At 46.4% G+C, this 26,409-nt stretch overlaps 1 protein-coding gene across 2 annotated transcripts in view; it reads left to right on the plus strand.

Annotated features, from left to right (window-relative positions):
• The first annotated feature begins 779 nt into the window (after positions 1–779).
• The window catches only part of PLCD1 (phospholipase C delta 1), a 50,766-nt gene continuing 25,136 nt past the window's right edge, over positions 780–26,409 (plus strand). Inside the window, exons 1-3 of one of the 2 annotated variants that reach the window (XM_066201589.1) lie at positions 780–1,040; positions 13,088–13,252; positions 24,124–24,352. In XM_066201589.1, coding sequence (XP_066057686.1) covers positions 1,007–1,040; positions 13,088–13,252; positions 24,124–24,352 — 428 coding nt within the window. In that variant the 5' untranslated portion in view covers positions 780–1,006. Of the gene's footprint in view, positions 1,041–7,172; positions 8,998–13,087; positions 13,253–24,123; positions 24,353–26,409 lie in introns of those variants that run through there. The other variant, XM_066201580.1, reaches the window with a different exon arrangement.

Raw genomic sequence — 26,409 nt, forward strand, 5'->3', positions numbered from 1 at the left:
GATTTTTCGCCACATGTTTTCTAGATCTGTCCCCATTAGAAAGAGACTTCTCTCTTCTGTCAGTGGAGCTGCAGAGGAGAGAGGGCTTTGAATCTGTCAATAACTCCATCAGGTGTTTGCATCAGGATAACCTAAATACATACATAGCACCACAAACAATAATGAACCAATTACTAAAAAACATTCAAGTAGAGGGAAACTTTTTTTTCCCACACTGGCTTCCTTTCCTTTTCCTCTCCCTGTTTGCCATCATCATCTTTCTACCCTTCAAAGATAGCCAATTCAGGAGGAGGGAACAAAGTGGAAGAAATCAGTTCCACTCACTAAAACCCTCAGGACAGTGCAGTTTTCTCTGTCTCTCTGTCTCAAATGCAAAGCTCATAACTTTTTTTTCTGCCCTAAGCTCATGCCTTTGCGGGCGTTTGTGGTTACAGTGTCTATTTCTACACTGGCAAGTTCTGACCGAGTTCTTTCTTTTTTAAAAAAAAGAAAGAACTTGTGAAAAGAATTATGCCTCCACCAGCATCTAAAAGCTCATTAGCACTAAATTCTGACCCGTGGCAACTGCTTAAGACTCTTTCCTTGATTTGCGGACCACCAAGGATGGATTCAGAGCACGAAAATGTGGCAGCCGCAGGAAAAGAAACATCGCTGGGAAGCTCCAGGAGCAGCAGCAGGGGCAGGAGGAGGCCGGGCCAGCGGCGAAGACGCCAAATCCGAGCAGGGAGGAGCCAAGAGCAGAGCGGCGCTTGGCCGCGGTCCGTGCGCTGGGCAGGCAGCGGCGTGCGGATGCGGGAGAGATAAATGAGGAGTCATAGCGAGGACGCAATTCCAGCCAAGGGCAAGGAGCAGCCCCTCCGGAGGGAGCTGCCGTCGGGGATCGCTGGATAGAGGAGCAGGGGGAGCCTGGCGGCTCTGGCCGCCGCCCCACAGCAGCGCGAACTTCTGGGCACAGCTGCTCGCCGGAGCCCTGCTGCTGCTGCTGCTGGCGGCTCCTGCTGCAGCCATGGAACCCAATGGCACATTCCTCGCCTGCAACAGTAAGTCTGGGGAAGTGCTCTTGTGTTTCAGCTCTCTTATCTTGTCCAAGAGCTTTATTTTTCCTCCTCTCTACTCCTCTCTTCTCCACTTCCCCGTTCTCGCATTTGGATGTAATGGGGCATGTCATCGCTGTTACAGAGAGAGATGACGGATTTTTCTCTGTAATCTGTGTTGGTAGGAAGGGTGCCTTGGCTGGGGAAGCATCTGCAAGTTCAGAAAAGTGGATCCAGATCTCCTCCCATTTATGGGAAACTGAGAGCGGGATGGGTGCACTGAATAAACTCTGTGGGCTCTGGTGGAGACAACAGAGCCTGGATAAACACCTGGGCTCAGGGGCTGTCCCCAGAACACCGCAAATATTAAGGACAAAATAAGTAATCTTTCTTAAAAAAGAAGTTCTCTCTGCCCTTGCAGCAAGTGAGATTTAGGAAAGTTCTATTGGTGCAAAGTCTGGGAGGCTTGTCTGATAGACAGGGCAATGAAATATCCCCCCTGATTCCCTCACCTGACTTTATGTGTTGGTTTGTTACCACTTCATTGTATTTTACTTACTCTGAGGAGCAGAAACAACTCAGGGCTGTGATAGCTACAGGTTGAAATAGAATATTTTGATCCCCAAGAAATGGGAAAAGCCTCCAGTACTTCTTTTATTTCTTGAGACAGGTGCTTTCTTACTACAGATAAACTATAAACAAAAATAAACTGATAGAGCAATAAGCGATTACCCATGAACATAATCATTTTAGTGTTACCAGAATGTAACACTATGTGAAAAGACTCCCCCAGGCTGATGAAATCTTCACTCTGATTTTCCCAGATGGTAGAAATCCGACAGGAGGGTGAACCAGAGGTTAATGTTATACTTTTTGTAGGTATCTCATTCATTATACAGCCACTGGGGAAAGAAAGCTAAGAAACACATCTGGAACTGTTAAACCATTTCCCATTTTGGCCTGTGGGTTATTTTTCAGTGAATATTATTTAGTCCTCTGGGTTTATGAACCAAGAAGAATTCAGTGGCTGGTAATCTATTTTTTTTTTTTTTTTGTCTGAAGCAAAAAAAATACACAAATGTTGAATGAGCCAAGAATTTCCAAAAGTATTTACTGAAATTCCTTGACACATAACACACACAGACACAAATGCCAAAGTCACTCCAAATGCCAGACTACTTAGACAAGAGGAGTTGCTCACATGTGGACTTCTTAATAGGATCAGACTTGAGCTATGTACTTTGTCAGAAATTTCTGATACTGTGAGTTGTGAATATGCTTTGTCTCTGGCTTTATGTTGAAACTCAATTTTTTTCCTTTCAGTTTCTCTTTTTTTTTTTTTTCCACCCAAAATAGAGACAACAACAGCTGTATTTACCATGTCAGAGTTAATGTGGGCTATTAATATTCTTCTTCTTGCCTTGTGAAGTTCGTTTGTTTCTGAACTGGGAGCCCTTGTGCTCATAGATTGTAGAACAGCTAATTTGTATTATGCCTTACTCTTATACACTGACTTTTCGCACAAGACACTGTGCACATTGTGAGGGGAATGCCCTCTGCCACAGTCCAGGGGGAGAATCAGCTCGTAAAATCCTACAAGACAGGCCATTTCCTTGTTTCCTCTGCCAGCGAGTCCTCAGGACTAACATCTATATTGAAATTTCCAAATGAATCATCTCCACCTGCCCTTGTGAGCTGGGAGCACTGAGGAGGCTCTTTCTGGACTTCAAGGTCCATCGGTGGAGGCAAAGCAGCTTGGGATCAGCTGGGATCTGCTCTGGAGCAGCTGGTGACTTTGATCTCCTTTCCCAGCAACAATGTTCCCAGCACCCACCTTTGATGCAGGTTGTGCTTGATACACTACGTGGGAGTTTTGTGTACCATAGTTCCTGATTGTTCCCCATAGTCCAGGGGAATTTAGGATACTGACACATTCCATTACATTAAACAGTCCACATGTCCCCTTTTCACACAGGACAAGTAAATCCACTTTGGGTCATTTTTATTTTGACACAAAAGCTGCTAATTTTTCCACCTGAGCAATGTCTTTTAGTAAAATTAAAGCCCACAGTTGGTTCTGAGATTGTTGCCAGTGTGTAAAGCCCCATCAGACCCAAAACTAGCTAAGAAGGACCAGAGGATGCTTGGGGCAAAATAGATTTTAATGAAGAAATGAAAAAGAAAGAAGAGGGAAATGCAGTCACCTGGAAAAGTGTTGCAGGTAGCAGAGATGAAAGGATTCAGCCAGCTACAGGGAAAAGTAAGAGGTAGAGGTGTGTGGGGAAGAGCTGGTTTGTGTAGGAATGGAAACTCAGCTGCCTGGATAGGCAGCGCTGGGAGCCAAAGGTGTGTCAATGATTTGGGAGCTAAGTAAAGTTTCCTATACAGGGACATCAATTTAAAAAGGTATTTTGGAAGGAAAGCTGCAGATAAACACTTGGTGATTTGATCACACAGGGTGGGATTCAGCTGGGTCAGCACCGGTATCTCTAAGAAATTTTAGGCTTATGGAATGTAGACAGAAGGATTGTATCCTGTCTTCTCCTGGCCCCTTGTTGGCACTGTAGATAATTAAATACGGCAGACTGAGCCCCAGCAACGTGTCTCGGAGGTCCCTCCTGTGGGTGGAGGGTCTCAGTCCTCACTCAGCCACTGGACCAAAAGGCTGCAGATCTTGGTTAGACCAAGGTGTTTCTTTTTTTCTTCGTTTGTTTCTTTTTCTTTTGTGTTTCTTTTTTTTTTTTTTCTTTATGCAGGCAGAAAAGATTTTGACACAGTTTCTTCTAAACTGAAATACTTCCACACCTTAAATGAGCCAGCCTGAACACTGTGTCGGGAAATTCTCACACCTCAGGCTTCCCCTCACATGGTACCTTTTAAAGCCCTCAATTGAGGTAGCACATAAAAAGTCTCGATGGCTGGTTTTGGCTGGAGTTACAGAAATTCCAGATAAATCCCTTAGGGGAAATTAAAAAAATAATTTTTTCCCTAGTTTTGCATAATTCAGTTGTGCAATTATTGCAGAAATTTTGCCTTGCTCCAGAATGTTGAGAATAACCTGCCTTTTGTCTATGAAAGAAATTTCAGCTCCTGAAGAAAATGTTGAGAAAAGCTGTTAAGCAGCCTTTAAAAAATGAGGCTGGGACCCACCTACAACTGACTTTGGGTTTATGAAGACAACATCTTCATCAGCATGTTCCCAGAAACATGAGTTGGGAGTTGGGCAACTGAACTGCTCGAGTGCCCCTGGCTGCTGATCCTGGTCTTATCCATCCTTCTTTTCAATTACTTTCTTTCCACACCAGCTACTGGAAAAGCTGTGTAATTTATGGCAAGCCAGTATTTTTTTTACACTCTCTTTGCAGTCAAATCTCTATGTGCACTGTGATGAAGGGACCAGTGGAAACAGCAAACCAAACCTTCGGTCTGGTTTTGGGTTCCCAAGCACGATGAACTTTATCTGGGTGTTTTGTTTTACCTGGATATCATCAAGTAGCCTTTGATGGGTCACAGCCTGTTCCCTGCACTGATCCAAGCTCCCTGAGAGGGACCTGGACTGGCAGGAAGATGTATGAAGGTTTTCACAAATAAAGGTCATGATTTGTCTGTCTGTGAAATGTCTGAGCGGGCAGCCTGGCTTTGTTTACACAAAGCAGGGCCAGGGCTCTGCGCTGTTTAATTGCCAGCACATTCCCCAGCCTAGTGTCGACCCACAGCAAGCTGGCAGATGGCATGGTCTGGGTGATGGCATGGTCTGCAGCCCTTCCCAGTGGGCACTCTGGATATAACCAGTCTGTTTTGGGGAAAGATGGGCTGTGTGGACTTGTTAGAGCTGGAGGAGGGACCGTTCTCCTCCCGGGGACTGTTCAGACAAGGTGAGACAGGCAAAGGAGATGGAGAGAAAGTGGGGCTGAGAAATGCTGGGCAAGGTGACAGTGCTGATCCCATCACATGGCTTCTGGCCAGCGTGCAGGCAGAGGGAGGCTCCAGGCAGTGAGTTGGAGGACAACACAACACAAAACCTTGGAGAACTCCTCCTGTGTTGATTTTTAAGGTATATGGTTTCTGCCCCAGCTCAGCAGGACCTCTCAAGCACTCTGGAAAGGGAGAGGGCAAGAAAAGCCAATGTAAGGAAGAGGAGGAGGAGGTTTGGTGCTGGAGAAGCCCGTTCTCAGTGTGACCACAAGGTGGAACTTGGTACATACCACATGCTCGGAAGAAGCACCCACTGGGAACAAGCAGCAGCATCCTTGGCTAGGGATGCACTCATGCATCTGGACTCAGCACCCACTCCCTGATCCCCTCTTCCCACAGGGAGCAAGAAGGAAAGTGCTGATGTAGAGGATCCACAGGCATTTTTTGCTGGAGGAAGAAGCTGTGCCAACAGTAAGGCCTGGTCCTCAGAGGATGTGAGGTGTCACTGGGGAGAATAAGCTGAGAGTAGGGAGTGGTGTCCTGGAGGTATCAGAGAAGGAGGAAAGAGGATTTCTGCAGGTGGAATACGGCAGGGTATGGATGAAGTGAGGAACAGACTCCGGAGGGAAGGACAGGGCAGGTGGGACCCAGCAGATGTGGAAAGGACCTTTCTGTCACATTCCTTAGTAAGAAGAATGGCATCATATAAAACAGACCTGTTTTTTTCTTCTTGGTAACAAGTACAGAGCAAGGTACAACTTTTGGTCTCTTTAGGGGGCAATCTCCCCTGAACATGATGTTTATTATTTGATATGTAGTTCCCATAGGCATGTTTAGTTCTAATTTGCATCATGTGCATGATGTGATGGAGAAGTGGTGAGGTCATCACCAGCACAGGTATTTAATTCTGTTCCTAAATTATCACAAGCCTGGGGAAATCAGCAGCTGAGTTTTATCATGTCGTTTTTGTCAGTATGCTCTAAAGAGACTGTGATCAGAATTAGGGTTGTATCACTTCTGGTGTTGCCTGAATATGATGGTGGTAGGAGAACAGTGCAGCCCTAATAAAGAACTCGAAAGCCAACCTGCTTCTCCCAGTGTGAAGTGGTAACAGTGCTTCCTTAGCTCCCTTGTGAAAGGATGTGATGGGGATTAATTAATTTTGGAAAATCATCTGAAGAGCAGCCTGTGGATTGTAGTGTTCTCACATAGCCCATTTCCTACCAGACACTGCAGCCACTCCATCTGCAAGTGCCTGTTTCCTGGATATTCAAGCACTTTGCTAACTTTGGGACCGTGTTCTGACATCCTCGTTCCCATTGATTTCCATTTGCTCTGTGAGTAATCCAGCTGGAATCAATAGGATGATGAGCACAGCCCCAGTCCTGGGCACGGGGACGTGGATAACTTCCCTCATGTGACCAGGGCCATTTATTTAATTGGGATTGGTCATACGGGTAAAATTGCACGACCCACTGAGGTGCAGTTACCTGCGGTGAATAAGGCTTGAGAAATTTTTGCATGAGCCATTTGCAGGAATTACTTCCTCCCGTGCCAGAGTGTGATGGCAGCATCGTGTAACATCAATACCCCTGTCACACTTACCCATCAGGCTTCTTCTGTGAGTTGTGACATTGTCTTTAAATGACCTTAAGAACACAATAAATCCAGGTCAGTCGTTTCCCAAAGCAGGGAAATTCTGTCCTGATTATCTCATCTTCATTTTAAAAACAAACTGATTTGAACTGCTTTACATCCCTGAAACCCTCACAACAGCAGAACTTGCACATTGCTGTTCTGGAGAGGTATGTAAACTCATTGAATGCTGACCCTGTGCTTTGTGTGTGAGCAAACTTCAGGGCTAAATACAGTAAAATGTTCTCCAAGGGCACGGAAAGCTTTGAGCAGAGCTGTCACTGGCACTGCTATTAGGAATTAATGAGAAAGTGAAGCACAGGGGCTCTGTGTGTTCCCAGATCAATCCCTATGGGACACTGGTTGCTACTGGAGAGGAGAGATGGGTATAGAAGCAAATTGTTTTGCTAAGGCAATTATGGGAGACTTCCCCACTCCTTTAATTAGATCAGTCCTCTCCAGCACAATGTGAAATATGGGAAGTGCTCAGAGACTGATAGCTAATAAATATCATCCAGCCATTACGTCATGGTGCTTACCTCCTTGCCAGGGCAAAAACAAAGCTCCCAGCTCCCAGGGGAGTGCTATGGAGATTACAGCTCTGACATCCAGCCCCTGTCTGTGCAGGGGGCCCAGAAAGGCTGGAGGTGTTTCCCAAACACCCACTGACAACCTGGCTAACATGTTCAGCAATGGCTCATCCAGAAACTGCCTGTATTCTCCTTTGCTGTCTGTGATCTGCAGTGGCTGTGTAAATAAAGAGTTATTAGATCTACTGCTGTTCAAGGCCATGCAATGGCTCTGTCTTGTCCCCAAAGGGTTTCTCACCTGTGGTGGTGTATGGCAGTGACCAATGACTCCGACCCTGTCCTTGTGCTGGTCAACCAGTCCCCGGTGCTTCCCTGTGAGGGCTGGTAGGGCTTCCTTCAAACTACAGAGAAAAAAGGGGAAGCTGTCTGGATTGACAGACACCAGAAACAGAGACAATGTTTGTAAAACCTGTATTGAAAATGATGAGGGAGTGGTGATGGAGAGCCTTCATTACGGTCAAAAACAGTGGCTAAAACAGTGATGTGGGGTTTGATGTCAACTTTCTTGGGTATATGCTGATTCTGCAGTGAGGGACATTCACTCCATTTTGACCCATGCCCCTGTAGTACCTTCACCCTTACAGCAGCAGCTTGCAAAAAAGAAAAAGAAAAAGAAAAAAAAAAAAAAAAAAAGACTGTGACAAGGCGTGTGTTTGTGTGTTTCAGAAAAGGTCATGGCTAGGAAAGAGATGGATTTTAGTCCCAGCCATTGCCAGGACAATGGGGAATGGCTGTGAGTTTCAGCAAAGGAAATTTATACTGGTCATAACAAACAAAAGCTTCTGAGAACACCTGAGTTCTTGTACAGGTATCTAAATTGGCTTTGGAGTCTCTGTCCCTAGAGATATCCAAACTCACCTGGACAAGGCTGCAAGCAACCAGATCTACCTTTGAAGGTGACTTGACTTTGAATGGGTAGTTGAACGAGAGAGCCCCAGAGGTTCATTCCAACCTGAATTATTCCGTGATTCTGTGTAATCAGTGACTTGTTAAATCCCTGAGGGGGCTTATTCCTGTACCAGAGTGCAGGGTAAATCTGAATTACAAGAATAAATCCAAAGCTATGCAGAAATGTGGGGTCAGTGACTCACCCAAGTCGCACAGGAAATCGGTGGCACTCTCCGCACTCTTAGGAAAATACTCTTCCGTTGGTGGAAAAGGAAGAGCATTAAAACTCAGTTTCCGAGTGTCTTTTGGGTCACATCTGCCCTGGCTAGGAGGTGTTTTAGGCACCGTGTTCGGTGCCTGTCAGCGCGAACAGCACGGAGCAGCTCAGAGCAGAAGAGAAAGGGTGGAGCCAGGCTCGCTCGGATCCAGGCGTTCGTGGGCAGGACAAGCTGACAAGCCCAAGGCAGTGATTAGGAGCCACAAACAGTATCTGCGATTTCTCCAGCCTCTGGAAATGATGCGTAAAATCCCACTGGCGTACGACTGGTGGAAAACTTGTTCCTTCTACCTGGGCAGCTGCCGGCAGGCTCCTCGGCTTAATTTTGCATCCAGCGTGTGAGGCAGGGGGAGAGACTTCCCAGAGTCCCACCCCCGGCTGGACTCTGCCCTCCCCTGCCTTGCTGTGCTCCCGCTGTCCCGCTGCCTGCGCTCCTTGGAGCCCCGTGTGACACCGCGCCCGCCGGAGCTCCTGGATGAGCAGGGATCCCTGCAGGGGTGGCACGGCCCCCCAGCCCTCCCGACGGCCGGCGCCTGTCCCCGAGCCCCACACTGGATCATGCAGTGCATCCGAAGGCAGCCCAAGCGCACCGTGTCCCAGGAGAACATGCTACTGGAGCAGAGCCGTAGAGTGGCCGCGTTGAATGGCATCAGGCTGGGTAAGGGACAGCTTGGGCAGACCCTCGGAACAGCCTCTTCCTTTCTCTTTTCCCTGCGCAGAGGCAGTGCTCCACCCTAGACTCCAGGGTTAAATTCCCAAGGTTTCCTTTCCTTTCGTTTGCCTGTAACCACACGCCAGATGTGTGAATCGCCTCGTTGGAGGCATCAAAGAATGTGGGCAAAGGCTCGGTTCCCAAATCTCTTGCTGGGCTTTGTGAACTGCCTCTGATTGAGGGTGTTGGGGGAGGGCAGTGCCCTTCTCCTGCCCAGTTTCAGCCCTGCTCGGTGGCTTGTTGACTGTTACTGTAAGAGCCCAGGGAACCACGCAGGGGCTGCTGATGAAAGAGGAAACCCAGAGAGTTTCATAACTTTTGTTCCTGCTCTCTGGAGGCACAGCCCAAGTGGATGCGTGTTCCTTGATTCCTGTGGACACAGAGGGTGGATGGAAGTGGGAAATAGTCATTCACCCACCCAAGTTCCTTAAATTTTACCAGAAAGGCTGTCTGCCCTTTAAAACCAGCAAACCTGAGTTAAGCCTGGTCTCTAAGCAGGTGGGAGGGAGGAGGAGAGCGGGCGGGAGGAGACTTGTTTTATAGTGGCTGTAATTAAGTCCTATCACATCAGCAGATTTGTGAGACCGGTGCAGCAATACAGATTATCACTGCCATCCTTACTATCTCCTCAAAGCCTGGCTTCTACCGTGACAGTTACTCTCGTATTTGGCTTCCTGCTTGCTGTAAACCTGAGGTAGATAAGGCAAAGGTTAACATTTCTGATGTCTCAGTGTCTGAAGCTTCCTAGTGCAGTGTATTAACATGATGGTTATTGCGGTGCTGTGTGTGCTCAAGGCGCTCCTACCTTGGCCAAACATGATTTTTCACTCTGAACATCACTGTGTGCTGAATATATTCTGTTCAGGAAGTGTGTGATTGATGTTTTGCAAGTAGGGAGGTCCTGACCCTTGAAAGGAACTCTGGAATTTTGCATGCTAAGTGTGTATTTGGTATTTTACAGAGGATGCTAAGCAAGACACAGTCTTGCCACATGCTTCAGGCAGGATTTGCACATCTATTTCAGTGCAGTGATTGTGCTTCTCAACCTAAATGTTGTTATATAGTCGGGAGTCAATATCCTTGTCCTGCTGCGCAGTGTTTTTAAACTTTCAAATGATGCATGTGTACAATGACTCTGGTTTCTTAGATATGAGTTTTCATTGCTGTGAGATGGAGCTCTGGACCACAAACCTCTTCAGCTTCAGGCCTTGAGCAATCTGGTCTAGTGGAAGTGTCACTGCTCATGGCAGGGGAGTGGAATGGGAGGACCTGTAAGGCTCCTTCCAACCCAAACCATTCCATGATTCTCCCTGGGGTTGCTAGGAAGAAATCTTCAGGTTTCTGCTGAGAAAACGTGGGGTTTATTTCTAGAAAGCAGTTCAAATAACCAGCTGAGAGTAATGTCCCACTGACACATCAGGGGTGTGTTTGTGGTTCGTGTATCAGCAGATCAGAGTGTCTTATGCTGCATCTCTGGCCTGACAAAATGCAGGTATGAACACGGAAGTTAAGTGACTCACACAAGAAAAGAGTCTGTGCCAGTGCTTGGTTGGGCACAGGAGGCAGAGCCTGAAGCACTGGGGACAAAGAAGGGGAGTTTTGACCGTGCTATTCACTGGTGGGGCTCTGCTGGTGAACAGGGTGAAGGGCTCTGAGCTCCAGCTTGTGTCTGAGCTATGTGGTTCAAGCCTGGAGGAGAGGAATCTGCCCTTGTGGGCACCACCTTTGCCCACCCAAATTTGTCTCTGTTGCATTGGTGCAGCTTTTTGGGATGTCCAGGTAGCAGGACAAGTTACAATACTGCATGCAGGGTCCGTGGAACAGAACATGCCCTGGTTAAATGGATTTCTCATTCCACACTTATGGACATAGGCATCCAAAAGATTTGGTGGATTTCCTGCTTTCCTCATCATGTCATCCTAGGGTGACACGTCCTCCTCCTAGTCCTGTAATGATTCCTCAGGTGGTTGGGGTCTGAAGAAAAAGAAGGAATCAAGCTGGGAGCCAGAATAGAAATATGGGTGAATAGGGAGAAGGGAGAATTTGGTTTCCTCTCTAGGAACCTTGAGGGGAGGGATGTTGGTGAGGCTGCAGTCTGTGCACTTGGAGGACCTTTGCCTTAGAGCAGAAGCCAGCTCAGGAGAGCAAGAACTTGTGAAGCTGTGGTGGTGTGGTCCTCCCTCTGGATGATCTGGGCTCTCATCAACCCCTAGGAATGCTGTCTCCGGTCCCATAGCTGGCCTCAACTTGTCACCCTTCTGTGCTTTGCAGGAGACAGCTTCTTTTTCTTCTCTTCATGATTTTTTTTCTGAGGTTTTCTGTGGGGGAAGCATTCAGATTCCCACTTAGGAACCTCCAGACCACTCATGAGCTGAGAAGCCAAGCAGTGCTGTAGTGGGGGAGACAATTAACAAGATACCTAATTTAACTTTGAGGAAAGAGAGAAGCCAAAGCCACCTTTCTGGGATCTCTGACGCTATCAACTCTGGATGTTTCAGCCTCATTCAGCTCTGGGCATGCTCCTTGAACTCTGCAAAACCGATAAATGGTGTGAACCGCTTACAAAGTGGACACTGGACACCCCTAGCATTTATCTCTGATGTAAATCTCTAAAATGCTCTCTTAGGCCAGTGTATCGCAGTTACAAACTCACAGTGTTGGCTTTTGCTGTTGCTACCATGACCACATTGGTGCTTTGCAGCACCTGGCACTTCATTTTCCTCTATGGAATGTCAGGAGACTGGGAATTTGGCCACTGGGATGTCAGGGTTTTGTTTTTCCAGCAGGCCTGAAGTGATGCCTGGTAGTTTATTGTCTTGCCTTTTGTAAAAGCCAATGATGCAAAGCAGCTGTTTCTCCCAGAGAAGAACCAACCCAATAGCACAGGGGACACTGCAATGAAAAAATGTTATTTGTGAGACTCCACACTATGTATAGCACTGAGGAGTTTCCTTGGAGGTGAGTGTCAGGTGGCTGCAGGTGGCCAAGTGGCTACCTGCATTGTCAAGGTAAGGTTAGAAAAGTTTCCTCTGAGTTGGGATGTGCATGGTCAGCACTGCAGAGTTAAATGCTGCTTCACCAGCTCTGAACCAGCCTTTCATGCAGTGTCACAGAACTGCAAGGTGCCTATTACAGAAAGCCCAGGATGTGCTTCTTGTGTTTCATGCTCTCACCCTCCTCAGTCTGCACGCTTCAGATCTGTAATTAATGGTTGGTTTGAGGAACAGATTCTCCAAGGTATTTAGGTATGTAGAAGTCATGCACTGCTGAGACACGCAAAACCATGTAGAATGCCAAGTCTGTGTTTTCAGAAGCCTCAATAGGTGCCTGTTTCCTCTCTAGATGTTTTAAGTGCTTTCCTGAATCTAGGTTAAGTTGTGAAATCCAAAGTTCCCACAACCAGAAGGTTTGGTTGTTATTATTTGACATTGCATCGGCCTCACAATGTAGGAAAGACAAAGACCCTTCGGATGGTTGAGCAATGAGGAGATTGTGGCTGCTCCTTACTGCTGCCTTAGTGATCTGGTGCTGCCTGTCACCAGACTTCTCTCTCCTAAGCTTCATCTGATCTGCAAAATTCCCACGTGGATAGGAAGGCACTGCTTGCCAGAAGAGGATGAGAGATATCTTTGTGTATTCCTGTTTCCGCAAAGGAAATTTTGTTGCAGAATAGATTTGAAATCACTTGAAATTTCCTGACAGCATTCCAGTTACAAATTATACAATTTTCCTTTCTCTGCTTTTACTGTTTTGTTGTTGGTTTTGTTGTAATTTTTGCATCCCAACAGTATTTGCTGGGAAGGAGATATTTTATCTTTGTAAAACACCTGAGAATTATAACACAAAGCCTTAGGACTCAATCTGAGAAGCAGACAAGGCTTCAGCCCCTTTTGTGGTCGTGAAGTGGCGTGAAGGATTCCTGGGTCTTTGCTCTGCTCTCCTCCCCAGACCTCGCTGCACCTGTGGAAGGGAAAACTCTTTGAGCATCATTTCTTGAGCTGTCTCTTAAAATGTTACCACTTCTGTTTTTCCACAGGCCTCAAAGATGACAAGGACCTGAAGTTCCTCCTGAAAGGCAGCCAGCTGCTAAAAGTGAAGTCAAGCTCATGGAGGAAGGAGCGGTTCTATAAGCTCCAGGAGGACTGCAAAACCATATGGCAGGAGTCAAAGAAGGTGCTGAGATCCCCAGAGTCACAGATCTGTGAGTAAAGTTTGCTTCATCAGAGGTTCCTGGGGTGAACCAGGACCATTATGTGGTGTGGAGGGAGGGTTTGGAGCAATCAGAGCAGGTCTTTCATTCTTCCTGTGACTCCATCACAAACTGAGTGACGCTGTCAGTTCTGGGACAGCCATGAGGAATCTGCCGTGTCAGGAATGGTCACATTGCCCAAGCTCATGAGCTGCTGCCTCAGATGGTTGTGGGGTGGGCCGTGCTGGTCTCAGCAGCCCTGCCTGCCTCCTGTTTCCTCCCCAAATTGTTCAGGTCACTCAGGTGCCCGAGCCCTAATGTTGGTGTGAGACATGGTATGAGCATTTGTGATGTGCTGTGTGGCTGTTGCTCCTTTCCTGCCTGCAGCCTGGGGGAAAACTGGCATTTAAGGCTCACAAGGGAACTGCAGAGATGTGGAAATCCAGGGGCTGACAGGAGATGTCTCTGGGGTGAAAGAAAGCCTATTCTCATCCTTATCTTGGAAACCCAGGATATGCCCTGTTATAAAAAGTCCAGATACTACAATCACCATTATATGGCACAGGAAAAACCATTCTGTTCCAGCAGCACCTAGCTTGGCACCATAACTGGGACCCCACTTGTGCAGTCAAAATGGAATCAGGCAGGGTGTGTGTCTGTTTATATCTTTTTTTCCTTCTCATTCCATATTTTTCTGACACATTTCTCCATATTTTCTGAGTTTTTTCTCACTTATTTCACTAATCATTGAGGTCTTGTAAATCCAGGAGATAAATTAGTAACATGGAATATGTTTCATGGCATGTTGAAATGTGTTAATTACACTATTCTTTTTTGTAATGATCACAATTAACTAAATGAAGGGTGGGTCTTTCAAATTACTTCCCTTCCTCCCGCGAACAGTGATAAGATTTCCAGTAGGAGGAGTAACATAGGAGGGTAAAATATGTTTGGTTTGTAACCCTGATGGTCAGAGTCCTCTCACATGACCTTGGGCACCTCATTTAATCTCTTTGTGCATCCTTCTCCACACATTTTCTTCCCTCTAACTAACTGTAAAAGGCTTTGATTCATAGAATCACAAAGGTTTGGGCTGAAAGGGACGTTAAAGTTCATCCAGTTTCAACTCCCTGCCAGGACACCTGGACCAGGTTGCTCCAAGCCCCATCCAGCCTGGCCTTGGACACTTGCAGGAATGGGGCATCCACAGCTTCCTTGAGCAACCTGTGCCAGTGTCTTGCCCTACTCTGAGTAAAGAGTTTCATTCTAACATCTAATCTGAATGTCTCCTTTTTTATTTTAAAATTGTTCCACCTTTTCCATCACTATCTGCCCTTGTAAAAAAGTCCCTCTCCCTCCTTTTTTATAAAGGGGGAAGGCTGCAGTGAGACTTCCCCTGAGGCTTTGGGTTGGAGGTGGTCCCCTCCTGGGTGTTTGGATGCTCAGCCTGGTGAGGTCCTGAGCTCAGCTGGGCTCTTCAGGTCTCCCAGTTCAATAACTTATCATAACAACAACAAACAGAAAGTCCTCAGTGAATGTTTGCTTCCTGGGAATGCCTGCTCTGCTGAGCTCTGTCCCATATAAAACCAAAGTCCTTTCCCAGATAATATATATATCTTTCTTTACATTATATATCTTGCTCATGTATCTCACTCCAAATAAGGGTGTGAGTTGAGAAGAATGACTTTCAGAGTTCCCTTTCCTGTGCTCTGAGCCAGCAGTTTCCAAATTATGGGGTCTGGGAGCACCTACAGCAACAGTCCTGACCCCACCTAGTCCTTGGAAGCAAATGGAAAGGATCCTTGTGCTGTGGCTCCAGGCACCCTGATGTTTGCCTGGAGAAGTCCTGGTGGATCCATGGCTGTGGCAGTGGCATAGAGAAGTGGTGCAACTGTAACTATTTTATAAAGGAGGATTTATTACAAATCCTTTGAGCTCTGAGCACAGGCTGGAGGTGTGTCTGCATGGGTGGGGATTTACAGCACTCCAGATACGCTTTGGTAACTGGGCACAGCCAGCATTGCCACACTGCTGCAGACAGGCAGTGCCACTGTGGGCAGAGAACCCGCTGTGCCCTGGGAGCGTCCTCAGTGACACTCAGTGGAGATGGAGTAACGTGACCTGATGGCTCGCAGCACGTGCCTGCTCCTTGTCACTCCATGCAGGCACACCTTTCCCATGGAAAGATTTTTTTTTTTTTTTTTCTTTTTGTTTTTGTCATCAGGATTACAGCAATGGAGTCAAGTCAGTAGAGGCAGAGCTTGTCCTTGCAGCTCTGTGAAGGCAAGCTCTGGCCAGGCTCTGGCCAGACTGGCTCTGACACTTGTCTGGCTGTGGGATGTGGACAGTCTGTGTCCCACATGCTCCTGGGAGGATGTGAGCCTGTGCCTGCACTTGTGCTGCCAAGCTCTTGGGAGGGTTGGAGGGACACCTCAGGGCTGCTTCCAGCAGGAGCTCTGGACACAACTGAGCATGGAAGTCAATGAGAGAAATGACTCCTGCCAAGTTCTAAGCAATAACATCAAAGAGGTCCATTTTCATAAAATCAGAGATTGATTTGGGTTGGAAGGGACTGAACATTTCCATGGATGGGGCAGCCACGACTTCTTTGGGCAACCTGTGCCAGGGCCTCACCACCCTCACTGTGAAGAATCACTGCCTTATAGCTAATCTAAACCTGCCTTCTGGCAGTGTGAAGCCATTCCCCTTTGTCCCATCACTCCAGGCTCTTGTCAAAGGTCCCTTCCCACATCTCTTGGAGCTCCTTTAGGTACTGGGAGAGGCTCTAATGTCTCCCTGGAGTTTCTTTTCAGGTTGAACAGTTCTCCCAACCTGTCACCAGAGCAGAGGGCTTCAGGCCTTGTAACATCTTTGTGGCTTCCTCTGGGCTTGCTCCAACAGATTCATATCCTTGGAGGCCCCGGACCTGCAGTACTGCAGGTGTTATATCATGAGAGCAGAGGAGAGGGACAAAATCACTTCCTTCAACCTTCTGGTCATGTTTCTCCTCGCCTTTTTCTTTTATTTATCCTCTGAGACCTTCCACTCATGAGTTTTCAGAGTGATTGCTGTGTTTGAGTTTCATTCTAGTGCTTTTAACTTCACCAGGCAGCTTTGGGTTCAGGCACAGAGTGGATTACCCCTGGCTTGTGTTGTGGCCTCTGGCAGGCTCTATCACCACGTCTGCCTTCTCACTTGGTCCAGTGTGAAGGCTGTCACATCAGAGGAGGAGTGCAGGGTCATGATTTGGGACCCAAAATGGGGGACTTCAGGGTGAGTCTCTGCAGAGGGTCACCCTTCCTTGTTAACAGACAATGACTTTGCTCTTCAGGACAAAGCCTTTCTAAAGCTGCAGATAAGCTCCCTTTTCAGGATGGAAAAAAGGATGAGCAGAATGGAAACTGGGAGGTTTAGCAGCAGGTCTGATCTTATCTACAGCATTGCTGACAGTGATGGATGCACCTCAGAGGAGGGAAGTCTGGGCAGTCTAAGGGTTATGTTTTTGTTTGGATAGTTTCTTGTCATTCCTGTTGGGATTCTTACAACCATGTGGAAAAGCTGTTTGTAAACCATTGTGTGGTGGAGTCCAGTAGATAAAACTGGGGACTGGCAAGGTTAGACAGGAGAATCTCAGATGTTTGATGTTCAAAAATCCTCACTTATCAGGGTTTTGAGGGGTACAGATGTTGCCTGGATCAGATACTTGGGGTATAAGGAGTACCTTCCTCTGTTGTCAGTATTTTAAACAACTGGGAATTTAAATTGGATGCTGTCTTCATAGCTGCATTACCCCAACAGGACTTTGGGGATAAGCTGTCCTTCCAAAACGGTTTCTGATCTGGTAGAATAATCCATTTTTTCCTTATTGTCATTAATTCCTTATTTTTCAGTATGTTCCATTTAGGCTCCAGGGCATTTTTTTTTTTTTTTTTCCAAAAGCCTTTGAAGCAACCTAAGTCAGTTTTCCAGCAAGCATGTTCTGCCCTGTGTCCACTCTCTGGTTGCCTCCAGCAGAAACACAGGGGTTCTGGGCACCAAGGGCTGCTCAAAAGGCCCTTTAAAAATCCATTTTTCACCACAAGTTGCTCCTTCCTGTGGCTGAGCTACAACCAGACCCACAAACGCACCGCTGCTGCTGTCGTTATCCTAACTGATGTGTAGGGCCATGGGAGGGTGGATGCTCCTTTGGCCCATGAGGCTTTTACAGTGCTTTCTCGCTGGCCTCTAGAAACAGAGTTAAAGTAGCTGGATTAACAGTTTTGGGGCAAAGAAAAGATTTGTGTGAGGGAGCTGGAAAACAGCTCATTGTGAGGCAATTCACTGCTGAGCATCACTGTGGTGTGAGGGAAGAGAGCCAAAGGGGGCAGAGCAGCAGCCTGTCAGTAGCACTGTCTTGTTTAGCTGTGGTCAAATATCAGATATCATGTAGGTTAAAAAAAAAAAAAAAGAAAAGAAAGGCATTTGCTGCTTTCAGTGAAATTGATTTTTGAAAGCATTTTCTTAAACCAACTGTAATCCCTAGTGTGAGCTCACTTAAGCCAGACTCAATCCCTTTAAAAACTCTCTCAACTTGGAGATTTGTGGGAATGGTTGAAAACTTTCCAGTGAATCATCCTTTTGAGCAGTAGGTGGAGAAACAGAGTATTCAAAGGCAGAAGGAAAAGGCTGAATGAGTCAATTAAGTTTAGGGGTGCTACAGTGAGGCCCCAGAGATGGTGCTTTGGTACCTCCTGCTCTGTGTCTCTCCCGGAGGCTCAGGGAGGTGACGTTTTCCATGACAGCCGTGAAAAGCCTCACATAGTGAACCAGGGATGACTCACTGGGGCTGCGTCGTTGAGTCACGAGCAGTGAAGTCAAGAGAGAACGTCAGGAGTTGTAGCTGAAATATTTCCATTTCTGGCCAAAAGCTTTACGTAAAAACTACTATTGTTGGATTTTTTTTTCTGTGTTTTTGATTAAAATAATCAGTTTTGGGAGGTGAGCTAAACTCAGCTGCACTACTAAGTGTTGCAAGTGGTGACTGTATTGTAACTTAAAGTCATGAAATTGATTTTTTTATCTGATGATTATGTATTCTCACTATTAAAAATGCACAGGATTTGTTTCTGTTCTTCTGGTTTCAGGCACAGTTATAGGATATTTTTTGCCTGGTTTAAACATAGTACAAAAGGTTTACATTTGTAGCCTAGTACCAGTGTTCATCAGAAAACTTTTCCCTTTGCTTGTGGCTTGCTGTGAAATTTATGAATATCCTTAAAATACCATGCAGTGAACATACCATAACATTTTTGTGGGAGAATAAATTACTGTCCCCATTGAATTAATGTCCTGAACTTGCTCGCCGAAGAACAGGAAGGATATAATATTGCTCTGTGTTTGCTCGAGTCAAGAAGCGAAAGCTTGAAATTGTTCCTGGTAAGTGTCTAAAGTCAACAGAAACTCTCAGCAACCTGTGTGCACACAGCAGGTAGCTGGCTGCACCGACAGCTTCCTTCTGCAGTTTCTTGAGGAATCATTGCTTTCATGGTCAGACATGTATTTATCCCTGGAAAAAATATTTGCTGATGCGAATGTGTTATGCAAGGCGGCCGTCAGCTGTGAAAACAAACCCGTCTGTCTGTCTGTGGGCCTCATTAATTTTTATCAAAATCGCTCAAGCCATCCAGCACGTCATTTCAGAGGCAGAGCTGCCTGTTTCTTCGATTGAGTTTTGAATCAGGCCACCGCGGGCATCGCTGGGACAGTTTTCATTGCGGGCAGCGCGCTGGCAAATATTGACCTTTTTCTCTGTAGCATATGTTAAATGCAAAGGCAGAAGTGTTGAGAGCCTCAGATCCAAATTTAGCGGTGCTGTGATGGCAGAGGAAGTAGGAACTGGTCGCCAAAATAGTTTGCAGGGCCCTGGTTGTGTGGAAGGAATGTAAATAGAAATCATTCTCTTTGCTTCAATGCTCCATGATGGGTAGACTGAAAGACTGGGTAAAGACCTTACATGAAAGGGTATTTCCAAACAACCTGTAAAATTGCATGTGCATTGTGTCACTGGTTGCCAGCTGGTAAACACAACGCCAGCAATGAGGGCAGACTGCTGTGCAGCAGATCTCGAGTCAGAACAACCTGCTGAGCATGTCGGTGGAGGGGGAGCGGGGAAGAGAATGGATGAGGAATCAGCAGCTGGGACCTGCCATCATTCACACACAGGGAGATCAAAGAGCAGTGCCGCCAGGGCTGGGAAGGCACGGCACAGTGGGGCTCATGCTGAACCCACCCGTGAGTCATTGTGTTCAAGTATCCCTCCGGGATGAGGGTGATGGATAGCCTTTGGTGTTCCCAGCACGGGGGGATGACAGTGCTCCAGCTCCCACTGATTATTGAGGTCCTGATCTCAACTGTGTTTGGCCATTAGCATCAGCCCCCCCTGGTGAAACCGATATCAGCTGAACGTCTCTTCCTGGGGTGAAACCAAAGCGAGAAGCAGCACACAGGGCACTTCCAGCGTGCTGTGAAATCCATGTAGTGTTTCTGCAAGATGGTCCTGGGGCCAGCCAGCAGCTTTCATCTGTTCCTGACAAGATGCTGAGCCGAGGTGCAGCTGGTGAGGGTCTGCCCTCTCTGCAGACATGCAGGATGGTGTGCGGGCTCTGAACGGCTGAGCACGTTTCTCATCTGCATTTCTTGACAGTAAACAGAAGTGACTTACTGAGCCAATTAGAGTGGGATGGAGTAATTCAGTGTGACTGAATGCTACTTTGCACAGATCGCCTGTTACTGACAAGGGGTATGATGAGGAAAGGATCTGAGGAGTTCCTCCCCCAGAGTGAAAAGCTGCCCCCTTCCCTAAGGTGTAGCTCAAGGAAGGTGGTTTTGGCAGTGCCCATACAGTGACCCTCCTCTTCCACTTCATCAGCAAAGGCACAAGAAAGGAGAAACACCTGCAACTCCTTGTCCTTCACATGCTCAATAGTTTGCAGGAGGTGCAGGTTCCGTTTCTTACTTTCTCTCTTGACAAAATGTGTCATCTCAAAGGGCTGCCTATCAAGCAGGAGGAAAACAAAGGGATTGTTCTCTGCCTTTGTTCCTCCTTTCCCTCTACTCCTTAGGATTACCAAAGAGTTCCCTGCTCATGCTCCCAGCACAGTCTGGACATTTGAATTGTGGAGCAGTGATGAGAAAAGAGATGGAGAGGCCAGGGTTTCTCTCTCAGACAAGTGCTTTCATCATTAGGAATGCTGTCAGGCTCATCCTTCTTGCTCTTCTGTACAAGAATCATAGAGTGGCTTGGGTTGGAAGGGACCTTAAAGATCATCCAGCTGATTTCCTTTAAGAGGTGTTCCTTCTGCATGACGAGATGAATTTGCAAGTGTAAGACAAATCTTGAAAGCCATGAAGGGAGAAATCCCAATCAAGAGAGATACCCAAAAGATACATATTGATTGCTTGAAAATACCATGGCTGTCAACAGAATCCTGAGGGCCTGAGTCATCCCTGCCTGCTGATGTCAGGGGTGAAAGAGGAGAGGAAAATCAGCAAGGGAGAAGCACAAGAGCAGGAGCCAGTGATGAAAACTGAAAGGAGGGCTAGAAAGAAAGTTCTCAACATCTCCCTGAGAGTATTTCAGACAGGAGGAATTTCACTGGCTCCAGGGAAGGCTGCTTGATGTCCGTATCAGTGGGGAGCCTTTGGCTGTCCGAGCAGCATCCCCAGCAGCCAGGAAGGCTGACCAGGATGTAACCTGTGTGAGTCGTTGTCTGGAGGCCAGGAAGAACACAGGCTTCCTTGTGCTGTGCGTCATGTTTTGGGCTCTCTACAAACCACCTCTTCAGCAGACACAAGCACTCAGGAGTAGATGCAAACTTTCCAGATTCTCTTCTGCTTGTGGTTATCTCCCCCTGTGGCGTGATGGGGAAGGAACAGGGAGGCTGCAGGGAGTTGTGATTGATGGCTGTTTGCTGTGAGTGTTCCTCTGCTGTGAAACATCTCTGTCCCCCAGTTATTTTTGATTTCTCCTTGCAGATAGCTCAGCTGAACACACAGTTTGGGACTCCTAATAGAGTACTGTTGCTGCCTGGGAGCAGCTGATAAAGTACTCTGCTGGGTTAAGATTTTCCAGAAAAGAGATAACTTTTACAGATGGCGTGGGCTGAGTCCTTTGGCTTCAGCTTTTTTATTGATAGATGAAAACAGTACACACAACCAAGCTATGGAAAGCTATAAAAAGTGTCCTTCCTTACCCTGCGTTTTAGCAGTTCCTGTGGTGATAGTTTTTCTCCTCTCTTGTGTGACTACAATAGACACCAGTCCTGTTCTTTAGCCTTCCTTGTACCCTTTCTGTGTTGAGGAGCTCTTTTATCTCCATCATCCTTTTTTCAGCACATTCTGAAAAGATCAAGGCACCCCTTCCAGACACAGGTTATCAATCTTTTTTTTCCTCCCACACAGCTCTCTTTTCCAGTGGATTCATGCAGCCACGTAATGGTTTCCAAAGAATCCATTGTAAATTTCCAGTATTTAACATCAGATTTTCTGGTCTTGGAAACACGAGGCCATTGCCAACCCGAAGTTTAGGGACTGATTGCACAAGCAGACTAAGGAGTCGTTCTGCAGGACAATAACTCTTGTGAGCCAAGCAGTGGTGAGCAGCTGGCAGGTGAAGAGGAATAGCAGGATGATTCTTCCACTTCACTGCCATAAGCAGAAGAGACCTGGAGAGGAGGAGAATCCCATACTTACAGACTGTCTGCATATGAGATGCCCAGCTTGCACTTCCTTTCTAGTCAACAGTCCACTGTAGCCATGGATTAAGGGTATAACTTGTCTTATCCTGAAGTTTTTGTTTGAATAGGACAGAAGAGCTGTGTTTCAAAAGCTGCATTATTTCCCACTGGCTATAAAAGAAGCCTAAATACACTCTAGACTTTTTGATTGAACTGAATCTGGCCAAACACGATGGGATGTTTTACATTAAAGGTGTAGTTCCACTTTAGGCACAACTGTAATTTGATTAATGTCCTGGTTAAAGGGCAAGATCACCAGGAAGGCCCAGCTGTGGGGGAATTGCAGCCTTTTTTCTCTTTAAGCTGGTTTTAGTACTGAAGCCCATAAACTTTCACTCAAAGGTAAATTGGCCAGCTAACATAATTCCACAGGAGCCCATCCCAACCCAACCTTTTCTTCCCCTCCCCTCAGCTGATCAACTGTTGGCCTTTAGGAAATGATAATCAGAGACCACACAGAGATAACAGCTCATAATCGTGAGGGAAGAGCTTTGCCAGCTCCAGGGAGCTCCTCATGGTATGTTCTTGTACAGGAACCTGCAAAGTGCTGTGGAAGGTGTTTGACCACCCCAGCATTTGGTGAGAACTTGAAGCAGATGTTAAGTGTTGCTTTTAGGAAGTCACTGATTTTTTAAGAGTGAAATTTTGGATTTTTTTTTTTTTCCCCAGCAGCTGGGCATTATCATGATGGCTCTGGGAAAAACAGGAAAGTTTTCAAACCTCTAATGAGCATCTGATGAATTTTGGATAATCCCAAGGCAGCCATGCCAAAAATGTGCAGGTGGATACTGAGTTGGGTTTTTCTACAGTGTTGACTTTGAATGAACTGGGCGTTTTAATGGTGAAATGGGTATTTAAAGGCAAGTTTCTCCTATTCAGCTAAACTTTGGGGATCTTTTATACTCATGCACTGCTTTTTAACAAAGCTCCAGACCAGGTAGCTCCAAGCCCTGTCCAACATGACTTTGAACACTTCCAGGGATGGTCCATCTACAGCTGCTCAGGGCAACCTGTGCCAGTGTTTTGTAGATGTCTGAAGTGACCCATGAAAGACAAAAAGAGGCTGTGGGTGCTGCTGGGAGCTCACCTGATTTCAGCCCAGTTTGAGGGCACCAGTTGTTCTCAAGGGTATTTTAGGGTTGTCTCTGTTACTTATATTTGTTTAATAAAAGTCTCTTCATACACTGCTCCTACTGGATTGCATTGTGTGTACATTTTGCAAACTTGGAGCAGTTTCATGGTTCATTTCCACCAGCTGAAGAGCAGAGATGGAAGTGGGGAAAGATGATCTGGAAAACAGTGGTTTGATTTCTTACAGCAAGGAGGATAAATTCTACCCTTGACAGGGGTTAGGGAGGAGCATGGGTGACACCAGACTGCTCTGAAGCTTTAGTCTTTGCCTGCTCAATTTCCACTACTGTGACCGAGAGGAACAAATGGGGTCTTAAATTTTACCTTCTTACTATTTCTGCAACCTAAAGAAGGACAGTTTTGTTCCTTACCTTCCTCTTATTGAAGTCACCTCTTATTTTACCCAGAGAGATTGTGGACTTCTCATCCCTGGAGCTGTTCAAGTCCAGCTGGATGGAGTTTGGAGCAACCTGATCTAGTGGAAGGTGTCACTGTCCATTTCAAGGGTTTGGAACTGGATGATCTTTAAGGTCCCTTCCAACCCAAACCATTCTGTGGTTTTAGGATTTTCCTGTGGGGTGATGTTCACAGGGAGGTGCAGCTCCACTCTTCCTGTTCTCAGGGGGAATGAGTAAAGGGATGCTCAAGTCAGGGATGCTCCAAGGACTTGGAACCAAACTTTTGGCTGCGATTTGTGTCGCATGAACAGGACATCACAGTATGTCACCTACAGCATAGTCTGCTTCTTTTTTAAATAAAGAATATGGAGAAAGAGGTTTTCTTTTTAAAATTTCTTGTTCTTTCTGGTCCTTTTGAGTTGAGTTTTCTTTAGTACCAAAGCTTGGGGAAGGGGGGAAAGGGAAGGGAACCCTCCAGAGGCTTCAGGAAAAGAAGAGTGATTTTTTAATATCCTTCACCAAGTAGAGATAAGGCTGAACTGACCCCCTGCTGACAGCAGGCTCTGCTTTCTTTCCACAGTCTCCATTGAAGATATCCGGGATGTGAGGTCAGGCCATAAAACAGAAGGTATGGAAAAATACGCCAAGGATGTCCCAGAGTATCGCTGCTTTTCCATCGTCTTCAAAGACCAGCGGAAAAACCTGGACCTCATTGCGAGTTCAGAGGATGATGCCAACCACTGGATCACCGGCCTTGGGAAAATCATAGCCCACAGCAACTCCATGAACCAGAAGCAGAAACTCCAACAGTATCCTTTGCCTTATAAAGTGGTTAATCACGGACAAAGATGCACTTGTCTTTCCATGTGGGTGGGGATAGTAGACTAACCTCCTTTTTTTCGCTTTTGACCCACGGGACTGGCTTTTCTCTTGCACTGATTTTGCACCCAGGCAAAGCTCCCTGGTTCCCAATGCATTTCCCCTGTGTTTTACAATGATACCAGCAAGAGTGGAGTCAGGCTTAATGTAGCTCCTTAAGCAAAGAATTCCCTCTTTCATGGAGCTCCAAAGAAAACAATTGTTATTTTTTTGTGTTGTTCAGGGGTCTGTTTCATTTGCATCGCAGTAAACTCCAGGACAGGCACTTCTTGGCAAGGCATGAAAAGCCTGCACTGTTTACCGTGTTTCTTGGTAATACAAGGAGAGGGAACTGATTCTCCTCTTGTCACTGCCAAATTTACTCCAGGGTAGCTCCACTGACTTGAGTGAAATTACTCCTTATTAGCCTCAACATGGGAGGAAGTTTTGCCCTGAAAAAAAAATCTGCAGTTGCTCTAGTGGCAATGCAGAGATCAGAAAGGAAAAGGCACAGAGCAGGAAAGGAGAGTGAATTCATTATGAAACGGAGAGAGGTTGGTTATTGGGTGAAATCCTGGCTCTGCTGAGTTCACAGGGAATTTTCCCTGGGGCTGCATTTCACTGAATGAGTTGCTTTGCAAACAGAGGTCTCATGTATTAAAAGAGAAAGTATCTGTGGGTGCAGTTTTGGATGGATTTTCTTCAGTCCCTGTGTGTCTGAGACTCTGACCGTGACATCTGAAGCTGTTTGATGATTTCACCCTGATTGGACAGAGCTGCAGCAGTCATAAAATATTAAGTTCCTCTAAGCTTCCCAAAGGTAGATATTCGGCTATCAGAGAGGAAAAGTAATACCACTCTTGGGGAGAGAAGGGTGGGTGGGCTTCATGACTTGTTTGACACCAAACATCAGAGGGGAGGGGAGATGCAAAATCCCCAGCTGGGAAAAATCACAAAGCTGGAGCTCAAGTCTGAGCAGGCACCAGGAAGTCTTGCCCTCAGTTAAGTCTTCATTCCATGTGGGTTCTGTGCTGGATAATAATGTACTGATGGAGAAGGAGATGGTGCATAAATGCTGAGCTTTCATCGGGCTTTACTCTTCTGTGGGCTCTCTGAAGTCTGAGAAGCGTTTTCACAGCCACAGTGCTGTTCACTTAAAGGAATCAGACTCCATTAGTTCTGATGTGCCTGGGATGTCCTGTTTATCTCCTGCATTATGAGTGTCTTTTTTGGATGGTTTTTCAAGCTCTGGGCTGTAAGGTCACTCCTCAGCCACCCCACAGTGTGTAGGGGAAAATCTGGGCTACAGACAGTTTTCCCTGGAGCAAATCAAGTTAAATATATTGCTGAAAAACTTGCCCGTAAGAAGAGACAAGATTGTTAAGGGGGGAAAAATAACAATGACATTTGCAAAGGAAGAAGGCTGTAAATTTCCAGCATGGAAAAGTGCCTTTCTGTCTTTGGAAAGCAGAATCGAAGTTAAATAGGGTGGGTAGGCAAACCATATTTCTGGAAGAGTAATTACTGTGCAGTGCTGGCTTCCAATCTGGGCTTGTCTCAGGCCATTTAACGTAACCTGGAATTACAGAACAGCATGATTTCTCATTTGAAATTTGATGATGTTTAATTAAAGCCTGGGATTTTAAATTTAGTCTGCCTCCACTGGGTTTGCTTGGCAGCGTGGGCTTGCTCAGATCTTCCTTAAACCTCAGGAGTGTTCTCCGCATCTGTGAGCACAGAAGGGGAAGAGTCAGGAGACGAGAAGTGTTGTGTCCCCTGCCTGTCCCCCATGACTGGAGAACTGCCTTGCAGGGTATCTTTTTCAGCCTCCCAAAGCCTTGCAAAACAAGTAAGGAATGTGCAAGTTTTTGAAAACAAGGATTGAAAGGAAAAACTCTGCTAGTTTCAGATGGGGCTCGTTCAGTTTGGAATTTAATGGAGTTGCCTGTGGTAGAAAGGGACTGGATTCAGTGTCTTATGTTTTTTTCCAGTCCTATATTCCTACACA

The sequence above is a fragment of the Chamaea fasciata genome, unplaced genomic scaffold (genome assembly GCF_029207755.1).
Source record: "Chamaea fasciata isolate MVZ Bird 193981 ecotype frontalis unplaced genomic scaffold, bChaFas1.0.hap1 SCAF_1, whole genome shotgun sequence".
Taxonomy (NCBI): Eukaryota; Metazoa; Chordata; class Aves; order Passeriformes; family Sylviidae; genus Chamaea; species Chamaea fasciata.